The sequence below is a fragment of the Labrus bergylta genome, chromosome 18 (genome assembly GCF_963930695.1).
Source record: "Labrus bergylta chromosome 18, fLabBer1.1, whole genome shotgun sequence".
NCBI lineage: Eukaryota > Metazoa > Chordata > Actinopteri > Labriformes > Labridae > Labrus > Labrus bergylta.
Genome location: NC_089212.1, coordinates 24307205 through 24318225, shown reverse-complemented (window position 1 = coordinate 24318225; position 11021 = coordinate 24307205). Strand labels below are relative to the sequence as shown.

General features: G+C 43.1%; 1 protein-coding gene across 7 annotated transcripts in view; it reads left to right on the top strand.

The window, feature by feature from the left end:
• Nucleotides 1-782: 782 nt before the first annotated feature.
• The window catches only part of fgfr3 (fibroblast growth factor receptor 3), an 81080-nt gene continuing 70841 nt past the window's right edge, over nt 783-11021 (top strand). For 3 of the 7 annotated variants that reach the window (XM_065947771.1, XM_065947769.1, XM_065947767.1), the window contains exon 1: nt 1293-8302. In XM_065947771.1, the coding sequence (XP_065803843.1) occupies nt 8044-8302 (259 nt within the window). In that variant the 5' untranslated portion in view covers nt 1293-8043. Of the gene's footprint in view, nt 1249-1292; nt 8303-11021 lie in introns of those variants that run through there. The other 4 variants (XM_065947770.1, XM_065947768.1, XM_065947766.1 and 1 more) reach the window with 2 other exon arrangements.

The following is an 11021-nucleotide window of genomic DNA, read 5'->3' as shown; positions in this document are numbered from 1 at the left end:
ACATGTAAGGATTTTTGAAGTGTGATTTGGTTGCTTTAAAAAAAAGAATAAAAATCAGACAGATAGTGAACAGCATGACTCCTTCTGTCGGGGGACACAAGTTACATACATCAAACAGTAAAAAATAAATGTAAAATATAATTACAATGTATAATTACACCAATGTCATCAATACAATACAGATATGAGCATTATGAGTCGTGGAAACACTTTACAGTTGTGTATAAAAGTGCAGGACGACGTTTGGTTTCAGTTATAACAAACAAAATCTGCTCTAAATTTGCTATTATTTTTATTTAGGTTGTCATGATAAGAATCATTTTACACTTTGAAACGATGCTAGTAAAACTCAATTTATATTGATACCTTTTTTGTCACCATGGCAACAAAAAAAGTCTAAAAGTCTAAAAATTATGATTTCTTATTTTTAATTACATCATATAGCAGACAAACTCCTGCACACTCTCTAAATTGCACAAATGTGTTGGCAACATTTGCTTTATGTCTTTCACTCGCAGCAGCTTTACAGATCTGTGAATGAAGATCTGTTGCAAAGTTTTATGATTTCAATCCAGCTGTGTCATTTGGTATTCATTAAAGTCATCTTAAGAATTAATAATGAGGGTACATTCATTTTGTTTTCTGTGTGTGAATGTAACACACAGTATAAGGCACTTCAGTAAAGCATTGCGTCACTGGCTCGGAGCCGAACAATCTTATTTTGGAGGTGTAAGCCGGAAACTTCCCCAGCCTACCAGTTGGTGTGTATTGACAGCGGCAACCCGTGCAGCCCCTGTACTTCACAGGCAGCCAGCGGAGCTCAGTCACCAGTCCGAGTTGGTTGATCCGCGGCGACGTAACACACCGACTGGTACCCGGGATCACTGCAGTCCAGTCCGGCCGCGCCACACACACACTGCCCGGTGCACCGCCTCACAGGATAACCGCTCTCTGGTTGGTTTGGACACTCTGGACAGCAGCGCGCATTGGAACACGGGATTTAGTGGAGAAGTTGTCTCTGTGTGCCCGAGCCGAGGACTCTCGCTGTCAAGTCTTTGGGGAGGATTTCTGACTTATTCTTTTTTTTTTTGTTCACTGTCGCCAAAAAGCGCGAGGACTTACGGATTTTAAAGAAGTTTTCTGGGTTTTTTTGTGAAGTTCTCAGGAGAATATCGCCTGTTTTTCTTTTTCTGAATGCTTGGTGACATCTGAAAGACAGGGATTTGCTGTCAGGACGGGATACTTTGGGTAAATAACCTTTTTTTTTTTTAAATGAATTGATGCTGTTGTAACTTTTTTTTTTATTATTCATGAATACTCATCAGAAATTAGCTCCACTTCCTTGTAGATGCGGGTCGGACAGGTTGAGCTCTCGGGGAGCGTTGAGTAGCCGTGTTGAACTACTCAGTGTGTGTACACTGTGTGTGAAGCGTGGAGCAGCAGGAACCAGCCCCCACGGCCGTGCACACAGCACAGGTGCCGCTGCGCCTCGGTCCGTGCGTAATCGGCGCGTTTTTGGCTGCTGTACGCGGAGGAAGGAAGGACGCTTTTCTGGGTGCATTATATCACGTTAGGTCGGAGAAAGTGAGCACAGGTTTCTCTACAATGTGTTTGAGACAACTTGGTGAAATTACGCACGCCTTGTTCCTAAAATAAACCCCTATAGATTGCCAACTTGGTAAGCATTTTCCGCAGTTTTGAATGGAAATCAACTTGCTTTAAAATATTTGTCCTGATGGCGTTAACTCACAAGGCAGTGGCTCGTGTCTTAGAGTTGAAATGATGACTTTTTGGTTTCCTCAAAATAGTCGAAATAAGGAAAATATGTTAAATCAAGTGGCAGACTTTTGAGACAAAGTAGATAAATTAGGGAATTGCGCACGCCAATCTATCCTGTAGGATTAGTTTTAGATGTTAATATGATGCACGTGATCTGAGTTTGGTTTCTTTAAATTATAAATCAAACGTTTCCATTTATTATTTCTCTGTCAGAATGTGAAATATCGACTCGTATCGACATTTATTGCTGGTGAGGTCGTTCACGCCTTTTCTCCTCGCTGTAACAGTGACGTCTTCTCTCTCTGCTTCGGAGCAGAATTATGAATTACACATCAGCTTCACACAGCCGCACACCCTAATGCCTCTGATCATCTCTGAAGTTTCTCCAGAAAGCAGCATTATTCCCCTCTCTCTCTCTCTCTCTCTCTCTCTCTCTCTCTCTCCTCCCTTTTTGAATGAACGAGCTGTGCGGTTCTTCTCCCTCAGCAGCAGATCACTCATCCCCCTCTCTTCAAACACACGCGCCTCAATGGGATTCAGATGGTGATTTAGGGCCACTCAGCTCAGGCTTTGACTCCCCACCACGTCAAATCATCACCGGAGAAAATTAGCGGATTATTGCATCCTCAAAGAGAGCATGTGAGGGGCCTTGGAATGAGATTTTTTTTTTTTTGGGGGGGGGGGGGTCTTCTAATGCGTCAGCCAATTAAATTCCGGAGCCGTGAAAAACAAGCAATGCGTGTGATAATAGCTGTGTAAATGCTGCAAATTAATTGCATCTATTGACCCGAGAAATGACGCACCTCTGTTTGCAGCGTTTTCCAATCAGAGGCGAGCCTCAGACACATTTCAGCTCCAAATGAGTCTCTGATTGCTTCTTTTCATTACAGAAATTGGCCTGAGACCATTCCCCAGTGCGCTCAGCTCAGGCTGCCTTTTCTTCTTCTTCTCCTTTTATAAATAAGTAAATAGTGCATTAATTGCCTCAAACTTGTCTAATTTAACAAGAAAAGGCGGATCGTTGTCTGCACAAACACTATTCACAGTCATGTTCAAATAATACAAACTTTGTGTGTTGCAGCAGAGAGCCAATCAGGGCTGTTCTACAGATATGCAAATAGTTTCCATCTTTGAGGATAAACTCTGAGACCTGATTCTAAACTTTACTGGGCTTGATTTTACATATTGAATACTTAAACAGTAATATTCTGTAGAAACACAAAACACATCCCTCTGTGTGTCTAGGTGAGACTGCAAAGAGGAGAACCAAATGTATGATTTTTGAACAGCAGAGATTTTAACAAGTTGTTCACTCACTTAACCCTAACCAAAATATCCTTTCATAATGTGTCTGAGGCTATTAAAACAACCTTTTCAAGCTTGTACCATTTTAGATTCCTATTTAAACTTCTACAAAGTTCTTAAAATAATCTAAAAGAGAGTTATTTATGTCTTATTTTACTTTTATGCAGTTTGCTGTGGGTTTGTCTAGTTTTTATCAGATTCTAAGAGGGACTCATTTGTGTTTCTGCATCCTCCGAGACAAACACTTGGACAGATATGGTCGTGTGTCTGACATTGCACGAGTAAAAAGACTTCAAGACGTTTTAGTTTGAGCCTGAGAGGAGGCCATGCGGTCCACATCCTGCAGCTCTTTACACCTGAAGGCACACAGCACCTCTGACAGCTTTAAAGGCAGATCCCTCTCTCTCTCTCCCTCTCTCTCTCTCTTTGCCTCTCAGCTGATCAATATCTCCTCTCACCTGAGGGTGCGTTTGCTTTGAACAGAGGGGCGTCGGTGTGATGAAAGCAGGGAGGGAGCACACGAGGGGACAAGAGAAGAGAGACAGGGAATAAATGAGAGAAGAAGAAAGAAGCACTGATTTGGAAGATTATCCTCTCGAGTGTCTTTTCTCTCCGTTTGCTCTCCAAAAAAAAAACAACCCCTAATCCTCCTTTCCACCCCAAAAAAAAAGACAAAGTCAATCCAGCTCAGGCTGATGATTCCCCCGGCTCTATTATTAAAGATTACTGACGCTCCACAGAGGTGTGACTAGCATGTGACTGCCTCGCATTGATCCTCGGAGAGATGACAGCGAGTTGAACCCCGGTTAAAACAGTTTTTTCTGCCCCCGAGCTACTACCACAAGAAGATGGTTGTGCATGATTAATGATCATCTATTATTCACGGCAGCGGTTGTGTTTCCCTTTCATGCTTTAAGAAAATATTAGCATGAGGACATTTTTGGAGGCTTTGAACTCCTCGCTGGGTTTTGGGATCCTCCTTCTTCTTCTTCTGGAGTGAAACCAGAGTGATGTTAGTGAACTGTGGAGAGTTTATGTGCAACGCTCAGCATGTCCACGCTGCTGCGAAAAGTTCTTCTCATGAGTTTCATCACTAAATATTCCAGAAATAGAACATTTAGGGTTTGCTACTTGCAGAGGTTGCACATTCACACACAGTCTTTGCTTAAGTAGAAATACAGATACAGAAGAGGAGAGTCTGATTAAAAGAAAAAAAAAAAGGGGGGCTGAGTCGACGTCTCTGAAATAGAATAAAAAAAGTGTCACGCTGAAGGACTCTAAATCAGATGTTTGTGTGAAAGGCTCTCTAATCCTGACGTCACATTTAGGAGATTATCCAACTTGAGTCATTCCAACTTTAAGTAGCAGAAAAGAACAAAATACTGAAAGTAATGAGCATTAACTTCTGAAAGTGCTCTGTAATGCTCGGTAATGGTTTCTTCACCTAAATCCATTCCACTTAAATTCCTCAGTTACAAACGCTGCTTTCAACGGTTTGACTCGTGTGTCTGTGTCGCGTCATGTCACGTCTGTAAAGTTTGATATGTCTGATAGATACCCAGAAGATCCATCTTTTCTGTGTGTTATTGAAAAGAAAGTCTTTATTGTCATCATACGAGGGCTGATTTTTTAACTCCAGTTTGGATACCATGGCACCAAAAACTACAAGTCCCATGTGAGTGAATATTGAGACATGTCTTTGTTACTGTGTGTAAATAAGACAGTGCTCTCTTTTGCTTGTGGCAGATTTTAGGTAAAAATATGACTGAAGATCTGTAGTTTATTTAATGTTTGGTACTTTAAGATCGTTAAAATAGTTCAGATTAAGTTTGCAGATTTAGTAGCTGTGAGGTCATGATCCATGTAAGGAGGTTAGTCCTCCAAGCGGACATCCCGAGTTCAAATCCGACCTGTGGCTCCTTCCCTGCATGTCATTCTCTCTCTCTCTCTCTCTCTCTCTCTCTCTCTCTCTCTCTCCAACTTTCCCGCTCCATCCACTGTCCTATCAATGAAAGCAAAAACCCTTAAAATGTTTTTTTTTAATTGTTACATCGTTTTAAACCGGTGGTATTGAATGATGCACCGTACTGTGAAATCCTTTAATGCTTCACCTTGAAGTGCACAACATTCAGTCGTCACAGTAACATCATAAAAAACTGCTTTTAAGAAATAATGTACACTGCACGGTGGAACACAACGTACTGCACAGGAAGAAACATGCAAATGGAACCAGAAACATATTTCACACAAGTAGGAATGTGACAATTCTGCAGGAGGATCAGAGCATATAGATGCTGTCTTTAAATCTGCTCGTCCTTGTCTTGATGGATCATGCGGCTCAGCTCAGCAACAAGAGAGCTCAAACTTTATTTGGTACTATGTTGGCGTTTTTTAAATCGGCCAAATGTGGCAATGCTGGGACCTATGAGTGCATGTATTGTATTAACACTATTTAACTTGTTTGTTACCCTCACCTGCTTTTCACACACTGTGCTCCACTCAGTCAGGGCATGGTGTGGACAAAAGATCATGCCTTTACTCTTTTGTAATAAATAACAGAAAAACAAATTGGAGGGAAAAGGGAACAAACTGTGATTGTTCACATAAACGACTGAAAGCGACTCGCTCCCTGAGAACACCTCACTAGTCAACAGGTTAAAAGGATCCAGGGTATCGAGGTTGATACCTGTGCTGATGTTTAGGAAGAAGACGGTTGCAGAATAAAAACAATTAAAAAATCATCTTAAATGTGTTTGAGCTGGAGAAAGGAGCCAGTTTGGAAAATGTTTGGAGTAGAAAATCCAGATTTAGGCGTTAAGATTTCAGGGTAACAGTAAAATGTAAACTTAAGGAAAGTTCCTAAAAACTCAATTTAGATTCAGTAAGAAAGTTCCCCCCCCACCCCACCTATGATGTTCTGGGTGTCGTCCTCTGTGTAAAAATCCAAATAACAGGGAATAGATTTCTCTACTTTTTCCACAGATTTCCACAGGATTTCCTTTGTTTTGTTCTGTCAATCACACTGGCACCACTTGGCCGCCTCTTCAACCTGAAGCACTCACTTTGTGCTCCCGGCTATCTCTCGCCTGTCACCACGAGGAGTCCATCTGAGAGCCTGTTTGCCACTTTCTCCTTTACATGGCACTCTTTAAACGCTACGTGTCTGAACACATCATCTGCACGTTGACATTTAACTGATTCTCCAACTTTTGTCAGCTCTTGAAGTAGTAGTAATGCCCCGTAAAGAAGAAAAAGAGCTGAGATTTTTTTTCTTGTGCCTTGCCAGAGAAAACAAAAAAAAAGTTTCTAACCGGCAAAAGGCCTGCAATCAGCTCCCCCCCCCCCGCGTCTGCAAGAGCGGAGGGCCTTATCGAGCTCTGTAAACAAACCGCAAGCGGCGTGGAGGGCGTCTTGTGTTGTGAGACGGTGAGGATGGGCTGAGAGAGGAGAAGAAGAAGAAGAAGAAGAAGAAGAGTACAGAGGGAACATAAAAGGCTGCGTTATATTGAAGCGTGAAAGGAGCAGTGTTTAGATAAGGATTGAATGTGTGTGTGTGTGTTTTTGCTGCTCTCTCTCCCCGTGTGTGTGTGTGTCTGCAGAGTGTGTTGTTTTGTGTGTTAAGGAGCGATAATGTGCAAACAGAGAGCGCGCTTCAGTTTGTGCTGAGCAAGGAGTCGGTTACAGGTCCTGAGAGAGAAAGAAAAACAGCTCGGTTAAGACTTAAGACAACACAACCTTTCTCTGGACTGTGTGTGTGTGTGTGTGTGTGTGTGTGTGTGTGTGTGTGTGTGTGTGTGTGTGTGTGTGAGTGTGTGAGTGTGTGTGTGAGTGTGTGAGTGTGTGAGTGTGTGTGTGTGTGTGTGTGAGTGTGTGAGTGTGTGTGTGTGAGTGTGTGTGTGTGAGTGTGTGTGTGTGAGTGTGTGTGAGTGTGTGAGTGTGAGTGTGTGTGTGTGAGTGTGTGAGTGTGTTTACAATACACCTCTGTGTGTGTGTGTGTGTGTGTGTGTGTGTGTGTGTGTGTGTGTGTGTGTGTGTGTGTGTGTGTGTGTGCAGGGGAAGCCCAGTCAGAGGTGTTTGCATGTGTTTTGTTGTTGGTGGACGTCTCACCGCCAAGGCTATTCTGAAGCTGGACAGAGCTGCTAAAGTTTAAGTTTTAACAGTTGTCTGTCTGTGCGTGTGTGTGTGTGTCTGTCTGTGCGTGTGTGTGTGTGTGTGTCTGTGTGTGTGTCTGTGTGTGTAAGAGAGGTTTGTGCTTCTTTTTTTTGCTTTTCTGGGCAACCTCGCTCGCAGCTTTCTCCCCGAGCACCTCGCTTGCATTCCAGCTTCTCCCTGCTTAAGCAAACAGAAGGCAGAGCTCTCCTGCCGCCGCTCGCCGTACAGCCGTCACGCCTCCTCCGCCTCCTCCGCCTCCTCCTGACGAGCCGGCGGGCACGTTGGGCAACTGATACTGTAGACTTCAGCATTCCTCATCGGTGCAGGAGGATCAGAGAATCTCTGTCAGTCGGGTGCTAAACCATGCAGACGAGTTTTCTCAAGCAGAAAAAAAGAGTCCTGTGGGAGGAATGACCTGCTTTGTTTTTTTAAATAAAGTGATTTCCCCTCCCTCCCCCCCTCCTCCTGAATTAATCCAGTACCAGGAATGTTAATTGACAGGTTGATTAACTTTTTACAAAGCTTGCTGGGGGTTTCTCAAGTTGTTTTTAGTATCCTCATCCATCCATCTTAACGATCAGGTGCTCCGAGAAAGTTTCTGAGAAAAATCTGCGAAGAGGGATTTCCACCCTAATCCTTGAAATCTGTGTGGAATGTCAGGTCAAAAATATGGTAGCATGTGTGCAGACCCCAGGGCGCTGCTTTGTGCTGCGTTCAACTTGCAGGCTAACCTTTTCATATTTCAAAAAGTTTGTGGATCCCTTTTTTTTTTTGCTTTGATTGCATCGGCCTAAATGGAATCCCAACATGCTGACTTCTTTCTTTGTTTTCCAGGTTAGCGTCGGGGAGTGGTCGGACAGTTTTCTCGCGCCGTCGGAGGCCGCCGTTCTGCCGGACAAAGCATGCAAACGGAGGATGTCGTCTGAGTCCCCGTCGGGCCTCGCTGCTCCACGTCTCACCTCGTCGTCCAGAGGAATGACGGCTCTGTGTTGGTGCTCGCTCTGGCTCTCCTTCCTCCTGCCGCTCTGCGTCGCTCCGGCGCGGCTGCCCACCGCTCAGCCCACAGGTAGGAAACGATACCGAACCCCTTTTTTTCTACACTGCTGAAACAAAACTCTGGATATTGTCCAATAAGATCCAGGAATATCTCCTGTCAAGTCTTGCAACATTTTGAGGGGATTTGATGATTTTTCAGGACTCAGATCACTCAAATACAATCAAGGTTTTACTTCAGGATCATCGACTTTGGGCTGAAGACATTCTTAGTTTTACACCTTTTCAGAATCATCAAAGCTGAGTTATTTTGTTTGTATTGGGACTGTTTTTGTATTTACCAGAATTAGCTTGAGGCTAATTTTCTTTGACACAATCTGGACAGGTCACATTCAGGTTTCATGGATGCTTTAATACATTTCTCCTCCAAATCCATAAGAATGAAACACAAGAAGCCATGTGACTAACTTCCTATTGAGCAGATATTCTATCGGTTGTCAGAAGCAATCAAATCCTCGTTTGATTAATCGAGTATTTGACATTTATCCATCACAAAATGTCAAATATTGACTCGTTCCAGCGATCAGAATGGAAGGATTTGCAGCTTTTCTCTTCATTATGTTTCAGTGAATTGAGAAATGAAGTCGTTTTAAAGTTCTGTGGTGAGAATTTAAAACCTGGAGCAAAACTTGTCTCAAAGTGAAAACATAGGAAAGACTTCTCCTGACGTTGACGTTTGACTCATTCAGAGAACATAAATCTGAAAGGATTCGCGTCCAAATACAAGAAAGAAGCCGCTCTTACACATCCGCTTCTTCTCCTCAATTGTCCCCTCGTTTCATGTCCCCACGCTAACTCGGCGTCTGCTTAGAAGCACATTCAGTTTTTCTGTGTGTTCATCACTTCAAACAGGCGCCTTTCAAAGAGAACATTTATTGTTTATTCCAATGTGGTGGAGTCTTTTTTTTTTTTTTTTTTTACAAGGAGGATTTAATTGGACTCTCTTTGCTTCGCTGAGCTTTGCACGATTTCCTTCCCTGCTTTGTTCTGGAGGCAGAGAAGTACCCAAAGATCGCTCCAAAGTAAACGTCCGTCTGTGTTTGCTTTAATCTCTCCATATTGTGCTAAAATAAAAAAAAACCTAACACAGCAGAGTAATCGCTTTCTGAGGCGTTAGCCAAGTGTTGTTTTTTCCCTCCTCCCCTCCTTCTTCTTTCTCTTTATGAGAGAGTTATTTCAAATGGGTCTTTGACGCACTTTACACGCTACAGTGCATTAAGACAGACAAAGAGACGGCACTCTCTGGAGAAGACCCAACCGTCTCATGCAAGATATCCAATGTGGGAAGTGTGGGTGTTTATCTGGAGCTTTTGAATTTGTGCATATGTGTATCTGAGGTGAGAGCAAATCAAGATTTGGCTTTGAAAACACTTAAAGGTCACATATTCTCCTCCTTTTTAAGAAGTTTAAATAATTCTCAGATCTCCCCAAAACATGTGTGTGAAGTTTCTTGTTCTAAATCCACTCTGATCCTGTATTTGATCATTTCTATAAGCCCCTCTATTTCAGCCCTGCTCAGAACAGGCTGTTTCTGTGTCTGTACCTTTAAATATGTAAATGAGCTGTGTCTGACCACGCCCCCTCTCTGGAAGGGCTTGGGTGTACTCTGTGCTTTCTCGCTCCATGTCCTATTGTTTACGGTGAGAAGGCAGACTCAGAGGGCAGAACAAACACCTAGCTGTGGGAGTGTCACCCACCTGGAGGAGGGGCTACTGCACTTTGTGATGTCATGAAGGGAAAATCTCTAAACGGCCTGTTTGAGCACACATTTTCTGAAAAGTGGAGCAGGCAGAAGATGGAGAGGATGGACTTTTCTCATTTTTTGAGGTTTTGTAGACAGACTAGAGACACATGTTAGTGTTACAGTTTGTTTTACATCATATGTGACCTTTAACACAATAAAAAAATCAACCTTCAATTCAATTCAATTCAAAAAACTTTATTTGTCCCCGGGGGGCAATTCAAAGGCACATAGAGCAGTAAATTAACAACAGTGCAAGTAAACCTTTCATTCATAAGAACGTACTTTGGAAGAACTGAACAATTTGCAATATGCAAAGAAGAGTGATTAACTCAGCTTAGAAAGGAAAAGGTCTGAATTTCATGCCATCTTAAAGACTTACTCTGCGACTTTCTGAGCAGATTTCCAGATCCAAACAAATTCTCTCTTCCGAGCTCCCCATAGACAGCAGCCGACGAGCGCCAACATACAAATGAAATCAAGACTCTGCGTTCAATTTAAAGAAATGATAAACATCCCAACTGAATCAACTTTAAGAGACTTTTCTGGCCATATGAAGTCTCTCATCTGTTGGTTCTCCTTCAGATGGACTCTCACAACGACACTCTGGTCATTGTGCCACAGCTTCCCTGAGTGGGCGGGGCCGTCTCTCTTCCCCCACTTGGCAGGGCTAACAGTTTGGACGGGGAGGGGTTCACTCCAAAACAACATGTTTGAGCCTCTGATCGAAACATTTTACAAACTGAACACAGAGATTAAAAATGCAACTCTTCGTCAGGCTGAAGTGACAAAACTCCCTCTCCTTTCACCTCCTCTTCCTCCTCGTTCTTGCCTCCCCCTGCCCTCTCTCATGTAATAAGCCCAAACGTTACAATAGACGTGTTGTGATCCCGTCCGCCTGATTGCGCTCTCTGCGGGGAGCAATCACAGCTCATCATGCTCGGCATCATCCAGAAAAGCAGAGAGAGTTTTTTTTTTCAAACCCCTCAGG